General features: G+C 41.0%; 3 protein-coding genes across 4 annotated transcripts; 2 read left to right on the top strand and 1 right to left on the bottom strand.

Annotated features, from left to right (window-relative positions):
- The first annotated feature begins 506 nt into the window (after window positions 1–506).
- On the top strand, window positions 507–6,811 carry LOC104436251 (nuclear pore complex protein NUP85). The gene is given in 19 exon segments (XM_010048974.3): window positions 507–691; window positions 693–878; window positions 1,025–1,127; window positions 1,257–1,367; window positions 1,487–1,570; window positions 2,049–2,120; window positions 2,256–2,312; window positions 2,980–3,099; window positions 3,179–3,379; window positions 3,476–3,586; window positions 3,671–3,708; window positions 3,800–3,956; window positions 4,686–4,787; window positions 4,921–4,977; window positions 5,133–5,279; window positions 5,421–5,491; window positions 5,575–5,662; window positions 6,015–6,071; window positions 6,348–6,811. Coding segments are annotated over 19 exon segments (2,142 nt in total). The 3' UTR covers window positions 6,543–6,811.
- A 3,013-nt stretch (window positions 6,812–9,824) lies between these two features.
- On the bottom strand, window positions 9,825–11,829 carry LOC104436250 (pentatricopeptide repeat-containing protein At5g08305). Of its 2 annotated transcripts, XM_010048973.3 has the most exons (2): window positions 11,254–11,395; window positions 9,825–11,161 (listed from the first exon to the last, which is right to left on the bottom strand). In XM_010048973.3, the coding sequence occupies exons 1-2, from the start codon at window positions 11,260–11,262 to the stop codon at window positions 9,899–9,901; spliced, it is 1,272 nt and encodes a 423-aa protein (XP_010047275.2). In that variant the 5' UTR covers window positions 11,263–11,395; the 3' UTR covers window positions 9,825–9,898. The 2 variants fall into 2 exon arrangements, with proteins under 2 accessions (XP_010047275.2, XP_010047274.2); XM_010048972.3 differs by having other exon boundaries at window positions 9,825–11,829.
- A 1,040-nt stretch (window positions 11,830–12,869) lies between these two features.
- On the top strand, window positions 12,870–18,524 carry LOC104438937 (ATP-dependent RNA helicase mak5-like). Its single transcript, XM_039309246.1, is given in 10 exon segments — window positions 12,870–13,238; window positions 13,345–13,407; window positions 16,927–17,008; window positions 17,161–17,282; window positions 17,504–17,527; window positions 17,642–17,710; window positions 17,806–17,981; window positions 18,185–18,241; window positions 18,427–18,459; window positions 18,461–18,524. Coding segments are annotated over 10 exon segments (1,059 nt in total).
- The last annotated feature ends 4,283 nt before the right edge of the window (window positions 18,525–22,807 follow it).

The following is a 22,807-nucleotide window of genomic DNA, read 5'->3' as shown; positions in this document are numbered from 1 at the left end:
AGGTTGAAACTTGTTGATGGCCTAGCCATTGGTGTGGCTCTAGTGAGGTCGTCGGGCCTCACCTTGCCAGCTACCGATTGGCAACCGGCGGGAGAAGAAGAATAGGGAAGGAAAAAAAAAAAAAAAAAAAAAAAAAAATTAAAAATATTAAAATTTTAAAAAATTCTAAGTTAAAAAAAATTTAGAGGTCATATTAAACTCATTTTTATTTTGAAAATTAAAATTTTGGAACAGTTATTAAATATTTTTAAATGCTTATAAACTTTTCCAAAAAACAAAAACAAAAATGATTTTTGTGTATGAAATTATTTCTGAAAACGGAATGATGATCAAACGCTACTCCCCAAATGTTTCATAAGTAACAATTCCAAAAACGCAGCGTCGTCGGTGTCAAATTCGCGCGTCCCGCGCTGCGAGCTAGTCTGCTCGCCCGGCTACTCGAAGCATCCGCCCGCATTTCCAAAACCCTAAAACCCCCCCTCCAGAAACCACCGCCCGTCGGCCCGATGCCGGGAGCCACGTCGGACTCCGCCGGCGGCGGCGCGCTGGTGCCGCTCTCTCCGGAAACCAAGCGGTCTCCCGTCTATCCCCTCCGCCACTCCGTCGGGCCTCCGGTTTCCCCTCGAGTCTCCGTCTGCTGGGCGCGCGGCAGCTCCCTGCGCGTCTCGATCTTCCAACAGCGGTCCCCCCGGCGGCGAGGGCGACGCCGGCGGGGAGGTCGTCGAGGTCAAGCTCAACGGCGGGGACGGAGAGATCAGCGACGCGCAGTGGAGGAGGATCGCGTACGGCTCGATGTCGCCGTTCGCGATGCTGCAGAGCCGGAGGAACTCGGTCTCCACCTTGTCGAGGATAAGCCCGTCTCCTTATCACGTGGATTGGTAATTGCCTTTCGGGGAAAATGAAGGATGGCCATTTCACTCTGCTCATCGTTGTAGCGTATCGAAATTTACTTCCGTTCAGCTCGAGTCATTTCGCGTCGCCTAGATATGCGCTGATGTTCGAGCAACGTCTTCTGATGATGTAGGTGGGAGTTTGTGATGGAGTACAGCAAAGACATAAATGCACTTCTAGGTGGTCCAGAATCTACTCCTGCATCGGTTATTGAAGATCCAAAAACAGTTGTGAAGGTATTTTTGACCTGTTTTTGCGTTAAATGTGGTCTCTCTAAAGGCTAATTGTTCTTGGCATGTGGTGACTGGAAAATCTGGCTATGCATTTGGTAAAGGATGAGGTGAATTTGAGTTTTGAAATTGCAGAAAAGTGAGAAGACGGCGTCTTTGAAAGCTGCGTGGGAGTTGATGGAATTGTTTTATGTTGATAAGCTATCTCAAGCATGGTTACCGGAGCGGCTTACTGATTGGTTGGCTGTAATGATCTATCTTATATTTGTTGTCATTTTAGTAATTACTTCGTCATGGGAAATATATTGTCAATTTAGTACTCCTCATGTTTGTTATGAACCTACATGTTGTGCATCACATGACAGGATTATGATAGCCTATTCTCTGGCTCTTGTGCCACAGTCCACTCTAAACTCGTGGATTTCCAAAATGAACTTATAAATATTCAGGTAAGATTCTTTTCTCCTGCTTTTTAAATTCAATTTAGTGTAAAGGAGTCTGGTTTTGATTGGAAATTGGTGTATAGCCGTGCCAGCTAGCTAAAAGTTCACAAAAATCTCAACTAATGTATGCGAGACTTCCATCGTGAAGCTTTAGTTACTTATTCTTTTGTGGTTTTCAATCCTTTCATATGTAATGAGCTTTTTACTGGATAGTTTCCAATTACATCTCCTTGCTTGATCCTGAAAATGGAATTTGCTTATGCTATTGAAGTGAGGGTTCTGTGTGCATGTATAGCTTTTGTATAATCTTTTTTTAAGTGTTGTTAATTGGAATGTCTGATTTCAATGTTCATGACTAGGTGGTTACGTATTTCATGCAAGAATCTCATATATTCATTACTTGAGAGTTTGTTTTCATTGGGAATTCTTGGTTAGGACTTAGGATTCCTCCTTATATGAATATCCATCTCTGAAAACTTTGCAGGTTATTGAGGACAATCCTACGTACTGGGAAGTGATAGGGTCAGCACTTGCAGTTGGCTGGTTAGAGATTGTTGTTAGTATCTTCTCAAATTTTGGACTTCCATTTTTAGAATCCTGTCTTCTTGTTGTTGTTTACTCTTGAAGAGATAACATCAGTATATGGAATGCAGCAAACCGTTTCATTTCCTTCTTTTCTCCTTACATACAGGTTAAATTGTTACATCTCCACTGTTCTTACCAACTGGATCAGCTTAGTAGTCGTGAGGTGGGTGAATGCCATTGTTTTCCATATGATTTAACCTTCATCAGGTGAAAAAATAATTGCCATTTCATGTAATTTGATGCTAGAATACTTTTGCATTGGTTGCATCTCTAATATCTCCTCCATTATGGTTTTGGGACAAGCCAATTATATAGTACAGAAATCAGAAAGTAAATTGATTAAGATCTTGCTATCTTATAGAAATGCCCTGATGCTACTAGCATTAGTATAAAGAAAGGTAATTTTCCTAATGGAACTTGGATCTTGCATACAAATAAATGATGCACGACCTATTGAAAAGAAAAAGAATGGCTCATGTCAAAGGAGATGACTATATGGTGGTACCAAGGTATCGGAAGTAGAATATTTGGCAAAGGCATGTACAATAGGTACTAGAGTCAGTAAAACGACTATGATAGGACACTTTATTGCAAAGTGATACAAGCAGTCTTTTTAGTAGATGCCATGTATTTGATAAAACCATAAAATTTTGTGGTGTCTTAAGGGTCATCTATGTTTGTCCTTATCCTTTTTCATTGTGTAGGTTAGGTGCTCATACTGTGTCAAGTTCACAAATACACCAAAATGGCTAGTTCTGTGGACTCCTTTCCACGATTTGCTAATTTTCTCATTATTTTTTAACTGAATCTTTTTATCCTAAATTGTACAGACAGAGAATGGACTGGTAGAGGCAGTTGCTGTTCTTATCTCAAAAATGCCACGCATGCGACTTGAATTAGGAGATGGAAGATTAGGTGAATGCTATAAAGCTAAACCTGACTTTATTAAGGTAAGCCAACAAGAATGCATCAAATGCCCTTTTGGTGATCTTCTGGTTTGGATGCCTCTTAATTGCTTTAAACTTCCAGGCTTGGGAGAAATGGAGGTCACAAATTACCAAGCTGGACTGCAGTGCATATTGGATCCAATGTCATCATCTTCAGACAAGAGAAGGCTTGAAAAATTTACTGCAAATAATGCTGGGGAACACCAACAGTCTTTCATCTGCGACCTACCATTGGCTAGAGCTATATGTTTCTCACTTCTTATATGTCAGGCCATTCACAGTGGTGAGAGCCCATCATTTTTCCTCCGGAAAGATATATCTTTTAGGGTTTAGGCCATTCACAGCATGTGATTTCATGAACTCTTTTGATAATATTTAGGGTCTTGAAAGCATGCACGGCCTTGCGCAAAAATGTATTCAGTTGAAACCAGTGCCTAGATCCCAGAAGTTGATGGGACTTCTTCTTGGAATTCTCGGGGAAAATACAGAGGTAACGACTATTCATTAATCAGGTCCTAAGTTTCTTGTTCTTCTTTCTTCATGGAATTCACTATGAGGCACTTTGAATTGTTAGGTTGTATTAGCAGAATGCTCTAAAGAGTTTGGCCCTTGGTAAGTTGCTCAGTCATCTAAATGCAATTTGTAGTATGTTGTTTTTGGGCGAATGACACAAGCCATGTAAGCATATTTTACTGATGAATAGGATGGTTGCACATGCCATAGAGTTGATGACTGCTGGGAGTGATGAAGCAGAAAGTCTTTTGTGTGAAGAGCAATATAATCTGGGGGAGCTCTCTCTACAGGAGCTCCATCGACTGGTCTATGCTCAAGTTCTCTGTTCTCATGCATTTACATGGCAGGTTAGCGCATGTTACTTTTCCTTCTGGACTGTAGCTTTTCGATCTGCATTTTCTTAGAAAATATTTGGGGAAGGACATATTTCATTGCCTTAAACAAATCACAGGGTGCAAGCTAATTTTAAGTGCATTTCGTGATGCCCATGTGGTGGTTGAGGTCCCTGTGGTTGCATCTTGTGGTTAATCCAATACAGGAAATATTAGTCAATAGTTATGGTCGATTGGGCTATCAGAATTTTCGGGGTTGGCCTTTTTGACACGCCTGTTTCTAGCTAGCAGCTTTTAATATGTCTGGCACCTAAAAAAGAAAACAATTCAACCTGGTTATTGTCAGAGGCATAGTTTTATCTGCTTAGGCTCCTGGTTATGCTTCTTTTATGGGAGATTTATGTAAAGAAAGTCAACTTACGTCTTACGTGTGAAATGTAGGATTGTAACATATTTTGGTTCATAACTGTTTCATTCTCAAGGCAAAAGCCATAAACATGCAAGTTTGGAGACTACAGTTTTCAGCGACTATATTTAGTGAAAATTGTAACTATGAAAGCCAAAAAGGCTAAATCTCAGGGAATTTAAAAAGATTATCCAATGTGTAGCCACTCAAGCAGGTTAATTTGCCAGCTTCTCTTCTGCTCATTTGTTATTGTTATTATTTTGACTAGTCCTAATATGTTTTCAGTATGTTAATGAAATGTTGTATTTCTTACAATCTCAATGCTCTATTGCCTCCAGATTGCTCCAGTTTATTTGACATCGTGCATGAAGCAGGGAATGGGCTTGTTAGAGATTTTATTGTGTAAGCAGCCTGTTCAGCATAATGAACTGCTACATAAGGTGAAGAGTTCATCTTTTGGTCTGTTTTTTCTATCACTGCACTAACATGAGTGTTTATTCTGTCATTAGATTACTGTTTTCAGTGTTTTTGTGAAGTATACATTGGCTTATTGTATGTACTATTGCCTGGCAGAATTTAGAGATTTGCCGTTTATATGAACTTGACGATGTCAGCTCTCATATAATGAAGGTAACTGCATGCTTATATGGCACACATATATTTGTGTTGGATAGTTGATAATGTTATTTATCATTTTATTCAAATTATCTGTAAAGAAGTGCAGTTGAAGCAGTTCTGTCTTATGTTAAACCTAATTGCTCAGAGTTTCTACCACTTATGTGCAGATTGCTGGTGTGCATCACTGGAAGCATGGCCGAAAAGGTGCTGGGGTTTTTTGGCTCCAACAAGCTCAGGATGAAGTTCGTCTTCATAAAATTGCTCAACAGTTGTTTGCTTCTGTGGGAAAGTCTATTTCAGATGAAAGTTTCAAGGTGGTTATCAATTTTTAAGATTTTTCTAGCAGGTTTGAGGGGTTCAAAAATCAGATGCTGTATGACTGTTTTATCATATTATTTTTGAAGTCCACATGAATTAGTATCTATATTTTATCCTCTGTTTCTCTTGTGCTTCAGCAATGGGAAGGTCTCATTGAGTTGCTGGGTTCCGAGTCTAAAACTGCTGGAGGGCTTGAGTTTCTGCACAAGTAAAATGCATCTCTGTATAGTTTTCCTGCTATTTTCAACTGGCACAAACTTGTTTAACTAATGCGAAGTGCGTCCATCACAGGTACAGGGATTTCAAGAGGTCTCTTAAGCACATTCATGATGGAAAAAACATAGAGGCTGCTCGGCAAGCTGTCGAGTACCTTATGTTGGTATGTGAAGCCTCGTATCACATGACTTGTATATGCAATATGTGAAGCCTCGTATCACGTGACTTGTATATGCAATCTTTATTAAAGAATACTAGTGAAAAAGAGGAAGCAGAACTTGCCATACTGAATGTATCAACTTAGGAAATGTAAAATGCACAAAATGGGTTACTGGTGGTTATTAAAACACTGCTCATGAAGAAAAAGGGAGTCCATGGAAAGAGCTTGTCTTCCATCAACAGCTTTCTGGAAGTTTAAACACTGGAATTTTTGTAGTTGCATTTTCCATCAACAGCTTTTAATTTTTGGTTTTTGTGCTCTTGTTATTCATCTCATATACCTTTAAAACCTGCAGCTTATGAAAAACCCTTCTACACCTCAACGATTTTGGCTGCCTCTTCTGTATGACTCGGTGAGCTCTCTTACTGCATACGTTTTCCGTTCTTTATAAGCATGGGAGAACTGTTACTTACTGAGTGCAGCCTCCAATTAGAGTAGGCTTTTGCTTTTATTTGCTCTTCTTCCAAGCAATGTGTTGATGCGCTGAATTTGGTGAACTTTGCTATTGTATGTTGCTGTTGATTTTCCCTCAAGTTCATATTGTTTGTTGTTGGTTTTTACTTAGCCCTTACTTGGCATGTCTATCTGTGCTTGAGTATTTGATTTACTGATGATGCTTTTTGTGCAGTTGAAGTTGCTGAATTGGCAGGATCGACCTTTGTTAAACGTTGCTCAGACCAACCTTCTGTTGAATAGACTGCAAGAGCTATCCATAGCAAGGCTGCGTCCAGAATTTGTTGAAGCCGATTTGCCATCTCAAGCCTTAAGCTCCGTAAGGCTAGCCCTTGGCACAAACCTTGGACGTGCTATTTTAGAAGAATGATAGTGGCAATCCATGGGTGGTTTCATCGCTCAATGTACATATATTTGGATAATCTTCGCCCACCACCAGACCTGCTCTCGCCTGGTCCATCTTTTGCGCCAACACGCAGTTGCGGAGCCCAGTCAGGGATTTAAACCACTGAGTACATGTTGACTTTTGTGTAAGGCTTTGACTGTAAATTTTGTAATCATAATGCTGCATTAAATCGAGTGTATAAATCGTAATGCTTCCAAGTATGTTTGATTTTTCGATGAGAAAAAAAAATTACATTTTTGCCACTCTTTCACCCGGTTTTCTGTGCTAACTATAGCTTGTTAGAGTTAGTGAGATGGAGTTACATCTAGGAGCACATAAAAATAAAAAATCTTTCACTCGCTACTTGCTTGCTGGTGGTAGGTTTTTTTGGCGGAAAATTAGGCCCTGCATGGCTGCACCTTATTTCCTCCCGAACAAAAATTTCTTTTTTTGTTCCTGGGAACAAAAAAGGAACAAAACGCGTTTGTGTGCGTTTCTGTTTCTTTTGTTCTTTTGTTCCCAGGAACAAAAAAAGAAAACGCGAGAACACAAATTTTGTGTTTTTCTCGTTTAACACAAATGAGAAACACTTTTTTTCTTTTTCTTTTTTTCTCTTATTTTCTTCTTCTTTCTTTTGGCGGTCGCCGGCCTCGCCATGGTCGGCGACCGGCCGACGAGGGCGGCGGCCTCGCCCGGCCACGACGAGGCTCGCCGCGCCTCCGGCGAGCCTCGGCCTCCGAGCCACCGCCCAGCGACGCCGACTGGGCGGTGGCTCGGCGAGGCCGAGGCTCGCCGCCGCCGGGCGAGGTCGGCCTCGCCGGATCCGGCGAGCTCGAGCTCGCCCGGCCATGGCGAGGTCGACCTCGCGCCGGCCCGGGCGAGCTCGATCTCGCCTGCATCCGCCTCGAGCTCGCCCAGCCGTCGAGGCCGAGCCGCCCCAACGGCCGGCGAGCCTCGGCCTCGCCCGGCGGTGGCCCGGCGAGGCCGCGCCGCCCGCCGCCGGGCGAGCTCGGCCCTCGCCGGCCGGTCGCCGGCAAGGCCTTGGCCGGCGACCGGCCAAAAGAAGAAAAAAATGAAAAAGAAAAAAGAAAAAAAGGAAAAAAAAAAAAAAATAGAAAAATAAAAGAAATAAAAAAATTATCCAAATTTACCAAACATGTTTCTGTTTATTTTTATTCCCTAACAAGTTTACCAAATGCGTATTTTGTTCAAAAATTGTTCCCCGAATGTAAAACACTTTTTCTATTTCGTTCCTGAACAATTTTTAAACAAAAACACAACCAAACGCGCCCTTAGTGGTCTTCATTTGCAGTTAAACTATAGATAAGTCGGTATTAACCGGTTGACTCGATGTCAGGCTAGGACATGCTAGCCGGCGAGAATTCAGTGTCGGTTTACCAGGGTATCGCAAGTGTTTTTTCGCGGCCTTTAATCTTCGCTTTTTTCTTGAATTTCCATGGTGAAGATTGTTTTTACTCCTGAATTTTGTACGGTAGAACTGTATTGTTCTCTTAACTTTGCGGTTGGCCTGCTGATTAGCTAAATTGTGAGGCACACTCGGTTCTAATTTTTATTAGGTTTGCTTTAATGATTTTTCTGTGAGCCGGGTCATACTTTGTCCTAACCTCTCGGTAACATATTGAGGCTATTCCTGGTGAGTTAGCATCTATTAGGTAACCGGTTCAATAATGCTCGATTTTGTTCTTTTGTTTTCTGAAACAAAAATGAATAGAAATTCATTAGGTAATTTTTTTTTTGTTCCCGAGAACAAATTTATTCCCAAAAAAAGTTTTTTTATTTTATTTTATTTTCAGGAACAATTTTACGATTAAACCAATTTTCTTTTTTTTTTTTTTTTTTTCCTTTTCTTTCCTTTTCTCCTTTCTCATCGTCGGTCGCCAGCCGTGGCTAGTGATTGGCTAGGCAAGGTTTGGTGACCTTGTTAGAGCCCGCCGTGGTTGGTTGCCGATTAGCTAAAGAAGAAGAAGAGGGGAGGAAAAAAAAAGAAAAAAAGAGAAAAATATAATAATAGTATTAAAATTTAAAATAAATTATGTCATAAAAATTTTTATGGGTTGTATCAAATTTATTTTTATTTAAGGAATATAAATTTTAAGCAGTTATCAAATGTTTTAAAATGCTCGGAAACTCGTTTAGAAAAAAGAACAAAAAAAAATCATTTTTAAATAAAAATTATTCTTGAGAATAAGATAATTACCAAACAAGCCCTTAGTGGCCTCGACTAAGCAAGTAGGGGCGAATGCTCAAATAGACTATGGCTCATGGGCTTGCCGGCTTCTTTTATTTTCCCATCTGATAAGAATTGCACTTGACTTGCGAGCTCTTGAGGCACTAGCGCCTACATAGTGTGGATGATTCCTTGGTAAAAATTGGTCAAAAAATTTTCTCCCCAACCTTCTTGCATTTTTTGTCGCACACAGTTTTCTCTAGGAATGTGCAAAGGAACTATGAACTCCTTAAACCATTCAAAACCAGACCAGATTGATTTAGAAGAATTCGGATGGTATATCTAGATGTGGAACCAATTTACAAGAATCGGAGGGTATATCTAGATGTGGAACCACCCATTCACCTACCCGGACTAGACCAATACATACATACACACGCACACACAACTTTTTATGTTTTTTCACATTTAAATCCTAGTTTCCTTTTCATCCTCTCCGTCTCTCACCTCACTTATTTTGCGGCCTTGCCTCCCTTTCTCACTCTTGACCTCAGTGGTCTCCAGCCTCGTTGATCGCTCTCTTTCTCGCTTTAGATTGCCTCTGGCATCGTTGTTCCCTCTGTCACTTTTGCTCTTGATCGCCTCCGGCCTTCAATCTCGTCGCTCACTCTTAAGTCTCATGCCTCATCAGAAGTGGGGACGTTTCAATCGTCCATGAACTCACCTGGAAACCAAATTGTCAAGGCAGTTTCTGGTTCCAATTTTTTTAGCGTTCCTTAGTGAGCAGTTTCCAAGTCCAAAGTAGGACCTGAAACTGATCAGCTCTAATGTTCCCTCCTCTATGCATCTAAAAGTCTATTTCAGTTTTATATCTTGCTGACATGTGGCATGAAACGTGCGTCTATCTAGTTCGGAATCTTGCTCGGCATTAGGACTAGGCATGTGCGATGCGCAGTCATAGATTCCTGGCAATATCAAGCATGACATGGTGGAGACAGAAAGTACTTTTCCTTTGGCTTGCGATTCATTTGACAGAACTTGATTTCGCAGTGCAGTTTGTGATGGCTTTCACCGAAAAGTAGGAAAAACGTATGGACTCGTGCCAGCTTCCTTGTATTAACTCCTTGAAAAAAACTGTGCAGGATGATGTGCCTCAGACATCTTCCAAATTGTACAAGAAGCAGTCCTCGTCTTTCTGATCAGCATCAGGTCTCACTTGGTTTACAATAAAATTCAGCATCACATAAATCTCTTCGGAACTAGGGTGTGTTTTGTCATGTGCTATGAATCTATGAACGGTTCTGGCTATCTCCACAGAGCTAAACCCTGGAGACTTCTTGACGCCTCTTTGCTCCATCACTGCTCTCATTACTTTGGCATCATCCCAACGCTTAACAACCGAGTAAATATTTGACAAACCAACATATCGACCGTCGTGATCTGGATCTAACTCTACAAGTTTCCTTCCGATAATCTCTGCAATATCTAATCTCCTGTGGTTAACGCAACCGTTAAGCAGAGCACCCAACATTGAAGCAGTTTGCTCCGTCGGAATTTGACCCAAGAACTGGTAAGCCTCTTCCAGGCGTCCTGCACGTGCCAGCACATCCACCATGCAAGCGTAGTGTTCTGTCTTTGGAGCCATTCCATGTTTATCTAAACACTCGAAGAAATGCCAAGCCTCATGAACTAATCCTCCATGAGCACAAGCACTCAACAAGCACAAGTATGTGATCTCATCAGGCTTAATCCTGGTTCTTTGCATCTCATCGAATAATCTGAGGGCATCTTCAGCGAATCCATGAGTGGCGAGGCCTCCAATTATAGCATTCCAGATCAAGACATCAGTCTTATTCAAAGGCACTGCATCAAACACCGCTAAAGCCTCGTCTATTGCTCCGCATTTGGCATACATGTCCAAAAGGGAGGTTTGCAGCATCAGAGTCATTGGCAGCTTATTCTCCACCAAGTACCGATGCATGATCTTTCCTTGCTCAAGCGCACCTAAGTGGGCACAAGCGCACAATACACTAACCATGGTCACCTCATTGGCCTTTGGTCCAATGTAACGCATTCTGTCAAACAATGCCATTGCTTCCCTATGCTCCCCACTCTTGACGTATCCATCAATTAACGAGCTCCATGACACGACGTCGCGCTCTGGCATCGAGTCAAACAGTGCACGAGCCGAATCCATGTCCCCACACTTGGCATATCCATCCAACATGGAATTCCACGAAACGGAATTTCTGTCGGTCATTCCATCAAACACCTTGCGCGCAGATCCGATGTCCCCACAGGACGAGTACATATGGATCAAGGAGTTGACGATGTACCTATCTGACTCAAACCCAGATTTCGTGATATGGGCATGAATCGAGAACCCATGTTCCAGCTCCTCCAAACGAGCCACAGCCTTCGCAAGAAATGGAAATGTCATATGACCTGGCGAGACTCCTCTCCTCAACATGTCAACGAAAAGCGATAAACTTCTATTTGGGTTCTTACCTTTTGCATGCCCCCGAATAATCGTGTTCCAGTGGTAAGTCTTTGAGCTCGACAATTGCATCAAAACCCGTTGGGAGTAGCCTATGTCGCCAGCGCTTGAAATTGCGGTGAAAGACAGAACTCCTGATAACAAGGTGTCCTCCTGGGACAGGCCTAAAGTGATCAGTATCGAGTGGATTTGCTTCAACTCGGTCATCGATTTGCATTTCTCGAGAAGGGTCGTCAGAGTTTCGTTCAAGACGCCATTCTTGCACAACCACGACACATTCAACATTTAAAGAACGGGAAGCTGAACGTCCCTTGGAACAAATTCTGTCCTGTTTACGCTCGGATGAAGCTGGAGACTGAAGAAACATGTGCCTTAATTAGTGCTGCCAATTAGTTTCACCCGATGCTTGTGATGCGAGCTCAGATGAACATAAAAAGGACTCGTGTTCACTTCATCTAAACCTTACTCACGTAAATCTTGTCCTTAGACTCCTCTGTCCAATCTTTTATACCCGCAGCTTCTGATTATGAGCATGATATGGAGCTTTTGTTCCCCGCTGAGTGGGCATTTTCTGAATGAGAAATGTTTCTTGGCTACCCAAGTTTGAAAAAAAAAACCATTTTGGTCAAAAGAGTGGCAAGAATAATCTCAAACTTCTTTGTTTGGCTCAAAAGAAGATATTTTTTTTTTAGTTTATTTTACTTTAATTCTCAATTTACCCTCAACTTTTTATATTACTTCTTTATAGTGTATGGGAATTGAATTCTATACCAAATTAAAAGTCCTCACTCCCAACTTCTTGAGAAAAGGTGAAAAATCAAACTTTTCATTCCTTCTTAACTTGAAAAGGGTGATTATTGAGGTAATCATTTCAAAATAAAATATTCTTTTTCTTGGGTTAAAGCCCAAAAGAGGAAAATATACGGTTGTACGTGCATGTCACGTCATCCACTGACTTGGCGCGAACATACCACTCGGCGTTCGACACCTATCCAGGGACTTGCTGAAAAATGAAAGGACTCGTTCAGCTCGGCTCGACTTGAAGGCAGAAACAATGTGTCAGGTCAATAAATGTTTAACACTCCCGCCCAAAAAATTTCTCACTCCTTAGTTGAATTTCCTTTTCTCTCTCTCCTTGCATCCGGCTCCGCTCCGCCTCTGCCTCCCAAAAGCCTCGCCGGTTGTCGCCTCCTTCAAGAGCCTGGCTAGTCGTAGTCAGGTCCTCACCCCCTCCGCCTCCGACTATTCCCAACGCAGAGATCGAGCACAAGGTTTGTACTCGCGTTGGTTTCTCGGCAACTTCTGGACCTCCGACGAACGCGTCATCAGCTCCGACTCCGAGTAGCCCGAGGTCTTTGAACTCTATGTCCTCGAGGTCGATGGTTGGGACGTGAGGGCCTCTTACTTCTCCTCCTCCTTTGCCTCCCAAAAGCATCGCCGGTCATTTGCCGCTGGCACGTATTGCAGCTGGGTCCCGAGCCCCTCTGCCTCCGCCTCCGCCTTCGACACTATTTTCAACGCGGAGGAGATCGAGCATAGGAGGAGAAGAGAAGGACAAAACCACCCCCTTCCCCTCCCCTCCCCTCCCCTCCCTAAACTCCTCTCGCGGTTCCCAACAGCTTCATTGATGGGAGAACTCCAAAAGCAAGAGCAAAGAGAAGAAGATGAAGGCGAAGGTCCAGCTCGAGGCCGATGGCGGCTTCGCGTCTCCAGCGGCGTTGGACAAGAAGAAGCACAAGTAGGAAAAGAAGAGCGGCAGCAAAAGGCTCCGAATCCAAGCAGCCGAAACTCCCGGAGCATCAAAGCAGCCGAAACTCCCGGAGCATCATTAGGGGATGCGAAGAAGGAGAAGAAGAGGAAGGCGTTGGAGCTGCGCGAGGACGACGAGGAAGACAAGAGCGAGACCAGCTCCGAGCTGGTCGACCCCGAGAACTTGAAGGGGAAGAAGAAGAAAAAGAAAAAGAAGAAGGCGAGGTTGAGCGATGGTGATAATGAGGTGGCTTAGGAGGAGAAACCCCAGCGCTGTGTTGAATTTCAGGATCTCGGACAGCTTGAGGTTGAAGTTGAAGGACAATGGTATCAAGGCGTTGTTTCCCATTCAGGCCATGACATTTGATATTGTCCTCGATGGGACTGATTTGGTCGGCCGTGCCTGCACTGGTCAAGTATGAAAACTTTTTATTTGAATTTCGCAGGATTGACATGTTGATGGTCGCGTGCTTGTTTGAAATCTGCTTGTTTGAAATCTGCTAATTAACTGACAATTTAGAGAAGTAAAATGGTCTGGACGTTGGAGTAATGATAGCGTGTGATGCGGAAAAGGGTCACGAAGTTGACATATATGAAAAGAGAAGCAGGTTTTATCTTCTCTATGAGTAGTGAATGGTTGATGTATGAGCTTGGTGAATGTTGTTTTAATTAACAGCATGACAAAGCAATCATGGTGAAGAGTGTAGCAAAGTGCACTTGGTTCGTGAAATGTCTTTCGTGCATTTCTGGTCCTAAATTTATGATCCTAAATCCCTGTATTTCAGTCCCTGATTGTCATTGCAAAAGTCAAATTCCGACCGATCTTTTCAGGCATTTGAACCTACAGCTGGTAATTCGACCAAAAAAACCTACAGCTAAATAAATCTTCTAGTTTGTGGCAGAGTCATCTGTACATTAGTTCATTGGTGTTATTTGACATATAAAAACCAAAAGTGGCGTGAAGACTGTTTGGCCGCAATTGCATTTCAAGTTTTTTAAAGATGATTGGCTGCTAGGAACATGAGTTTTCGAACTGCTTGCTCATTTCTGTAGTTGATGGGTGAGAGTGCTAGTATGAACAAAATAAAGGAGTTAGGGAAGAGAATAAGAACACAGAAATTATAGTGGTTCGGCTTAATCCAAGCCTACGTCCACTCTCCCACGATAACAGCCTTCTTGGCTGGATTCCACTATGCAATCAACAAGAGATTACAACTCCGAGTGCAAACACTTAGTAGATCACACTATCTCACTAAGTCACTCTCTTGGTATTTCTCTCACGATTACAAACGTTTAAGCTCTCAAGAGACAAGTATATGATCTAAAGTCGCTTAGACTTTGGAATTATAAATTCTACGCTCCGTCTCTTACTTGCTCATCGGTCCATGATCTTCTTAAATACTCCTCCACTTCCAAACTACCGTTGGACAGCATCCCGGAGAATCGTCTTCCAATATACCCATTGGACAGCTCAGTATCTTAGAAGATTTGGTAGCCGTTGAGTGACAAAGGTAGAATCCCAAATTGATTCCGATCGCCCATACAAACGAAATCTTGGTTTCCATAAGTAAAGCTTCTTCGTATAGAAAGATCTTGTCTTCAATCAAATCAATCTTGATGTGGAATCCAAACCAGATCACTAGCCGTTGTATGATTGGGCTTGAGTTACGATTCATCGAATCTGGATGTAAAGTCTGAGTCTTGAGACTTTACGATATGAGTCTTGAGACTTTACAACCCGGGTCTTTAGACTTTACAATCTGAGTCTGTAGACTTTACAATCTCGAGTCCCACCCGCCCGCCAAAGCCAGCATGAGTCCGTCTTCGCACTTTGAGTCTTGAGTCCGACGCCTTCGGACTTTGAGTCTCGAGTCCTGGGCGGTCTTCAGACTTTGATAATATCCTCTACATGTTCTATTATCTGCATGGTCTATTACTCAACCATCAAACATGTTAGTAGCCTTTGATTTATTTTGTCATCTTCAAAACATCATAAGGGATTTCCCTAACAATCTCCCCTTTTTGATGATGACAAAACAATCTCTGAATATGCAGATTTGTAAACATGCTTTTAAACATTTAAATCAAAGGATATCAGAAGATAACAAATAGATTGAGCATAATAATATTTAGAAAATAATCGCAGCTCAATATTATGCAATAAATAATATCAACCAATCAGCACATATGCATATTCATATCTTCTCCCCTTTTTGTCATAATCAAAAAGCGATAATGGATTCACGTAGAGAATGATAACAATATCTTGCATGAATCACAATTTCGAAAAATCAGCTTTTATCGAATATTAAAGATATGCAATATAGCTCACTTCGATTATATCAGTAAATATCCAATAAAAATCACGGATGCATCATAAAATTCACGTACCATTTTTGTCATAATAAAATGATAATATCAATATGAGATTTGTTAATGACAAAAGGTAATAAGAGATGCACTAACCGGATTTTGTAGAATAAATTCTGACACAATTACCTTTCCTTCCATCCATAATAAGATCACGATCAATCAAAAAAGATTTTTCCATAATTGATCAAAGCTCCCCCTCAATTTGTTGCCTTTTTGAGGTGATCACGATTCTTTTCCTTTTCTTTTGGATTCGATTTCTCCCTTGATTTCCTCATCGGATTCTGAGTCTGCAGTTTCGAATGAGACTCGATTCTCCGAGTCTCCTGTCTGAGTTAGACTCGATTCTGAATGTGCCATCAAGCATAAATTTTCTTGCTCATCATCTTCTTCTTTTTTTGTTCTTTTCTGGCCATTCTGCTTGTATTTTCTTCCATCGAAATATGGTGGCCTTGTATTGTTTTGCCCTTCCATAAGACCCGGTGCCAACATACTAGCCATAAAGAATCTTTAGCTCAAAAGTAAAAACACTTTTATAAACCGAGCACTTAGCTCGATACCAATTGAGAGTGCTAGTATGAACAAAATAAAGGAGTTAGGGAAGAGAATAAGAACACAGAAATTATAGTGGTTCGGCTTAATCCAAGCCTACGTCCACTCTCCCACGATAATGCCTTCTTGGTGGATTCCACTATGCAATCAACAAGAGATTACAACTCCGAGTGCAAACACTTAGTAGATCACACTATCTCACTAAGTCACTCTCTTGGTATTTCTCTCACGATTACAAACGTTTAAGCTCTCAAGAGACAAGTATATGATCTAAAGTCGCTTAGACTTTGGAATTATAAATTCTACGCTCCGTCTCTTACTTGCTCATCGGTCCATGATCTTCTTAAATACTCCTCCACTTCCAAACTACCGTTGGACAGCATCCCGAGAATCGTCTTCCAATATACCCATTGGACAGCTCGTATCTTAGAAGATTTGGTAGCCGTTGAGTGACAAAGGTAGAATCCCAAATTGATTCCGATCGCCCATACAAACGAAATCTTGGTTTCCATAAGTAAAGCTTCTTCGTATAGAAAGATCTTGTCTTCAATCAAATCAATCTTGATGTGGAATCCAAACCAGATCACTAGCCGTTGTATGATTGGGCTTGAGTTACGATTCATCGAATCTGGATGTAAAGTCCGAGTCTTGAGACTTTACGATATGAGTCTTGAGACTTTACAACCTCGGGTCTTTAGACTTTACAATCCGAGTCCGTAGACTTTACAATCTGAGTCCGTACCCGCCCGTTCAGCATAGAGTCTCGTCTTTCAGACTTTGAGTCTTGAGTCTCGATGTCTTCGGACTTTGAGTCTCGAGTCCGGCGCCTCTTGACTTTGATAATATCCTCTACATGTTCTATTATCTGCATGGTCTATTACTCAACCATCAAACATGTTAGTAGCCTTTGATTTATTTTGTCATCTTCAAAACATCATAAGGGATTTCCCTAACAATGGGTTTTAATTTTTTAGCACTGATTATCACCTTGTTCACTGAGTGAATTGTACTAGGGCAAAACTCTGGCTTTTGTCTTGCCCATTTTGGAATCTCTGACGAATGGGCCTGCAAAAACCTCAAGGAAAACAGGATGTGGTAGGCCACCAAGTGTTTTGGTGCTTTTACCTACTTGGGAATTGGCCAAGCAGGTGTTGGAATCAAGCTTATAGAAATAATCTCATCTTTTTACAGAGATAGATGTCCGACATTGTTTACTCTATTATTTTGGGTGTTTTCTGATTTTGAAGTTAATGGTGGAGCAGTGGGCTTAACATCATGTTGTTTGTATGGTGGAGCTCCTTATCATGCTCAGGAGAGCCAATCGAGGAGAGGGGTTGATATAGTGATTGGAACACCTGGCCGTGTGAAAGTAATTCATTGAATTGGAAGCTTATTTGGTGAGTATTCACGCAAATCATTGCGGGAAGTGTTGGCGAGCCTATCAATCCAAGTGCATGGAGGTACTGAGCTTTATCCTAACTTTCTAATGTAGATAATGTTTCACTAGATCCATAAACCCGTGTACATTTCTTCAGGTGGTTTTTCAATGTAGTCGGGGATTCAGAGTGCCCTATATCTGACACTTGGTGACAAACTGAAACTGGCGGCTTCATGGTACATTTTGTTATTCGTTTGGGTTTATCATGTTAGAATTTTTTTACAAAGAATGCCCACAATATCCACTTAATGGTCTCAGTCTGACTCCAGTGATGCTTACCTTCCTCGCAGATCACACCATTACCTGGTGCCTGGCCACAGAAACCTGGATCTGCTACTTTTCCTTTCTTTGGGGTTCAGGTCTCTAAACTCTTTCATTCCCTTTGACTTTTGAACAACTTAAGAGCCTTTCACAAGGTGTCTTTCCGACTAATTTCCACATTTGTTTTGTGCAGCCTGTCATAGTGGATGAAAAGGGGGTTGAAATTGAAGGCGAGTGTAGTGGATACCTGTGCATTAAAAGTTCCTGGCCTGGGGCATTTCGTACACTCTATGGTGATCACGAGCGATACGAAACAACATGCTTCAAACCATTCCCAGGATACTATTTTACTGGTGATGGCTGCAGCAGGTTAGTTAATACAACTGTTAAGTTATTGCTTGAGTTACTCGCATTATGCCTGGGTTCTTACTAGGGATGTTTATACAATTCCTTAACTTGAATGATAATCTTGCGCTTATATATCTTTGGAAGGTGTAGTTATGGTTATATTTTTTGCAGCATAAGTTGTATAATTTGATTTCCTTATTTTTTAATTCGCTCAACCCATTTAGGGACAAGGATGGTTACCACTGGCTGACTGGTAGAGTTGATGATGTCATCAAAGTCAGGTACTACATGAATTTCTCAAGATCTTCTCTTTTGGTACCTTCATTCAAACATTTTTTATGTGCTCATACAATGTGGCTTTGTTTTTGTTGAGAAACTTCCAAAGACCAATTCTTTTCCATCTTAAAGCACCCAGTGCCTTGAATTCTGGACTAGTTATCTGATGATGCTTCACTTGCCTCTGCAGTGGACACCGGATTGGAACAGCAGAAGTCGAATCTGCTCATCTTGGGTCCCAAATGTGCAGAAGCTGCGGTTGTTGGTGTTGAGCATGAGATACTTTAGAGAGGACTAAATTGATGATAAATTTTTCATTGCACTTGCTTTAAATGCTAACAAATCAACAAATCATGTTTTTGTCTCTAGGTGAAAGGACAAGGCATTTATGCCTTTGTAACTCTGGTGGAAGGTGAACCTTACAGCGAAGAACTGAGAAAAGGCCTCATACTCACCGTGAGGAAACAGGTTTGCATCCCATTAACAGTCATTTCTTTATTTGAAAACTAATTGCTCTTGCTTTCTTAAACTCCCCAAAGTGACTTAGACAACATGCAAGTCCTTGACAGAGTAACCTCTTAATGTGATGATAATTGTGATGGATCTCATTTTCTTTCCACATGCCAGTCCCACTCAAAACAAATATTGTTGAGCCTCTTGTTTGCTTACTCCTCTGAATCTGTCCTTGGGCTTTGCAAACAGTGCTTAATCCCTTCCGTAATTACCAGGGGGCACTATGCTTAAGATCTCACTCATACTTCTCATTTGATTATTAGATGCCTCTAGTTTCTTATTGATTCCCTGGTGACATCTAATGATTTTGATCTTAGCTATCTGAAAGTTATTTGCATATTCTGATTAACAATGAACATATTCATCGCATGGAGCTCTATCTCCCTTTACTTACATGAGAGGTGAAACGAGAATGATCAAACAGTGGGACACATGCTAAATGGGCTCTTTTGGCTGATGGATCATGATGAACTCGCCGCACCTAACACTTCACCGATATCTTTTCTTTTTGGTTTCTCCCTTTCTTCTGAGCCAAAGACAACTATATTATTAGTAGGATCTATAATCCTCGCATAACATTTACTAGAGTAGCAAATATAGGGCAGGTTCCATTTTATGTTCCTGGGCCATTTTGGCCTTCTTGTGCTATTATTGGCTTCATCAGGCTTCAAAATAAATTCGTTTTTCGTCCATGAACTAATAAACAGGTGAAATCTATTTTATAGCCCATCTTGTTTAACTTGTGATAGGAAATTCATAAACATAACTTTCGACTAGGCAATCTCTTCTGTACGACTTCTAGATAGGAGCATTTGCTCCAGGATCAACGGTTGAGGAAGGGGATACTCTGGGATTGGCAGCAATTTTGTGAGCTATACCTTTCTGTCAAGGAAAATTCTTTTGTACAGATATGAAGTTGTGAGAAGCATCCACACCTTACTAGAAGCTGGTGCATGGAGGCCTTTTCAATCTCTCTCACCAAAATTCTGACTTAGCCGGTCTTGGTCCATCTCTTCAGGTTTTGCATAATGCGAGTTTGTACAAAATCCCTTGTCTTGAGCTCATAGTTATCCCTGAGGAATGTATTATTTGCTCCTGGATTGAGATGAATCAGTTGTTAAATTCTGGAGCTTGTAGAAGTTTTTCAATCTCGAGCTTACATGGCAAGTTGTAGCTCAAGGCTTTTGTCCCGAGTACTTAAGAACAGTCCTGACACCTAGAAATATGATAAAGAACAGAATTCAGTAGCCTTGGAGGTCCCAGAGACTATGCTAGGAACAAGCTAAAATCTGAAATTTCTTCGGATTGGTATTCATTGAAGAAGAAAGGAATTGATGGGGCAATATATTGTTAATTGCTTTGGCATCACATGCCACTTCTGTTTATTCGTAACTATGATGTTTCTTAAGTTGTGAGGCACCCTTGTAGTCAATATTTAATACAATGAAACCATCTAGAAAATAACAACAATTATAGTAATTTGTATCCAAATACAAATCCACACCATTATTATGGAAGTTCATATTAAAACCAAGCTTAACCAACACTAAAATAGACACTAAATTCTGACGAATCTCTGTAGCATACAATACATCATGTAGAAACAAAGTGCGTTCACCACGCATGTTTAGTTGGCATGTGCCAATCCTTTTTACTTCTGCTCTGGAATTGTTTCCTACATAGATTCATTTAGTTCCAGTTGGTACTCGTCGGAATTCCACGAAGGATTTTCTAACCTTCGCTACATGGTCTGTTGCTCCTGAATCTACAGTCCACAAATGATTAGACTCAGTTAAGAATACAGAACTTGATACATAAGCAAAGTTCTGAAATATACAATGGGTGTATACCTTCTTTGGCTCACGACAGTCGCGAGTATAGTGATCATTATTGTCACAATTGTAACACTTCACCCTTGTAAGTTTCTTCATTCGAGGACGCTTTCCTCTTTCATGTTGGTCAAGCTTAGGTTTCTTCCCTGAAAAACTTGCTCCATTGCCTTTCCTTTTATCGAACTAGTTAGGACGTTTGTGCTTGGAGCTCGAAGCTTCATATGAGTTGAAACCAGCATGATAAATTTCAATTTCAAGCTTAGTCGTCAAGAGGCGATCCTCTTCTAACTCAAGATGACACACTGCATCATCAAATGTTTTAATATTCTCATTATGGGTTAGGTGTACCTTCATATGCTCCCAACTCTAAGACAATTAAAGAATCACTGCTTGCACTTGCTGTTCATTAGTCAGGACATGGCTTGCATTTTTCAGCTCATTAATCATGTTTGACATCTTTTTAAGGTATTGTTTCATGGTCTGACCATGAGACTTTTTATAAGAGTCAAACCTAATAGTGAGCTGTCTTAGTTTGGTCACCGAAATATGACCAAATCTTGCTGCCAACGCTTCCCACATTTCCTTGGCATTCTCAAAACGCCTAAACTCTCACATGACGTCATTTTTCATGCTACTCAGCAACGTAATGCGAGCAAGAGAGTTCTTTCTTTTCCATGCAGCAAATGCATCCTTATCTATCTTGTATTGTGTAGTATTTCCATCTTCAGGTACTTCCATGGTCAGATTAAGAGCTTCTTGCTTTTCCAGCACATATTGGATTTTCATGTGCTATATTTCATAGTTATTGCCATTGAGCTTCTTACCTTTGTTCAGCTTAGTGACTATGCTCTTTGTGGATGAAGCCATCGATTTGAACATATCAGACATATATGCACGAATTATTAATGTCTATCATTTATGCATCCATTTTGCACAAAACCATCATATTAATAAATAATTTTAAGTAAGGTTTCAGAATCAAAAAGTCAGTTTCCAATCATCATCCAAAATCCTAACTTGGAGTTATTATTAATATAACATTCTATGCAAAATAAATTCTTTAAAATTACAAAAAAAAATTTATGAACTACCTACAACAGTTAACAATAACAAAAAAACAAATAATATTTGATATCAAATAAATAATGCTTTCACATAATACAACTAACATATCAGTTGTTACGCCAACAATAACTAGGTAGAAAACATTACATAATATGTCTATAAAGCATACTAAATAAAGACTAGCCAAAACATCTAACACCAAGTCAATATATGATTGGGAAATATCATTTTTTGTTCAATTTATTGATCTTTTCTTTTGTAATAATCCGGTAATGTTCATCTATAAAAGTCATCACAAGTCTCCTATATGAAGTAGCTCTGTTGACTTCCCATAAGCGATTCAACATTTCTTGCTATTCTGGTGGAAGAGTGTTCATGAAAAATCGCACCATCTCAAATTGTGACATGGGACGACCATTCCATATAACCTTTTGTATTTTCCCGTTGACTTCAAGAACATGATCAATTAAGTCGCCACTTTGCTATCGATAATCAGTCAGCTCGGCTATCAACCTAGAAAGCCTTTCTTTTTGTTTATCGGTAATTGCGCTAATAGGTGTCTGCAACTTAAGAGGAGGCATTATTCCTGCAACAAATGCAGAACAAATAAGGGATTACATATAATCCGCATTAACTTAATTGAGAAAAAAGAAAACACATTCATTTTTTTTTTTTTTTTTTAAGTTAACGGTCAAAGTCAACGGTCACCGCGGTGGTCAGCGGTCAAACAGGTCGAGGTCATCCAGGTCGGAGTCAACGGACGATCGGGTCGGACGAACCGACCGGCACGTGCCACGCGCGTGTGCGGGCACCGCGAGCTGACGTCACGATGACGTCAGCTAGCACGTGCCCCGCACGTGCACGCGCTAGCAACCGTGCACATGCGTCGCACGCGCCTGGGACCAAATGGGGATGAGACTTGCCAGAAAATGACCAACATGGGAATCCTTATCCACAATAAAGCTCCTAGAGTAAACCTTATTTGACGTACTAAGACATATGTGAGACTTGAGTCACATACTTGTAGTCAAGAGATATCTACCGTTCATTTTTCGGTCTTCGTCAAAGACTATTGAGATGGTTGACTTGGTTGTGACAATATTATTAAAGTCTTCCAATGGAGGAGGTAGTATTTTGAAATCCTCTTTTTGAAGTCCAAAC

Source organism: Eucalyptus grandis, chromosome 3, assembly GCF_016545825.1.
Source record: "Eucalyptus grandis isolate ANBG69807.140 chromosome 3, ASM1654582v1, whole genome shotgun sequence".
NCBI classification, from domain to species: Eukaryota; Viridiplantae; Streptophyta; class Magnoliopsida; order Myrtales; family Myrtaceae; genus Eucalyptus; species Eucalyptus grandis.
This window is presented reverse-complemented; position numbering and strand designations above follow the sequence as displayed.

Excerpts from the sequence above, each read along its gene's own strand:
- LOC104436250 (XM_010048972.3), bottom strand. The coding sequence starts at position 11,527 with ATGTTGAATGTGTCGTGGTTGTGCAAGAATGGCGTCTTGAACGAAACT.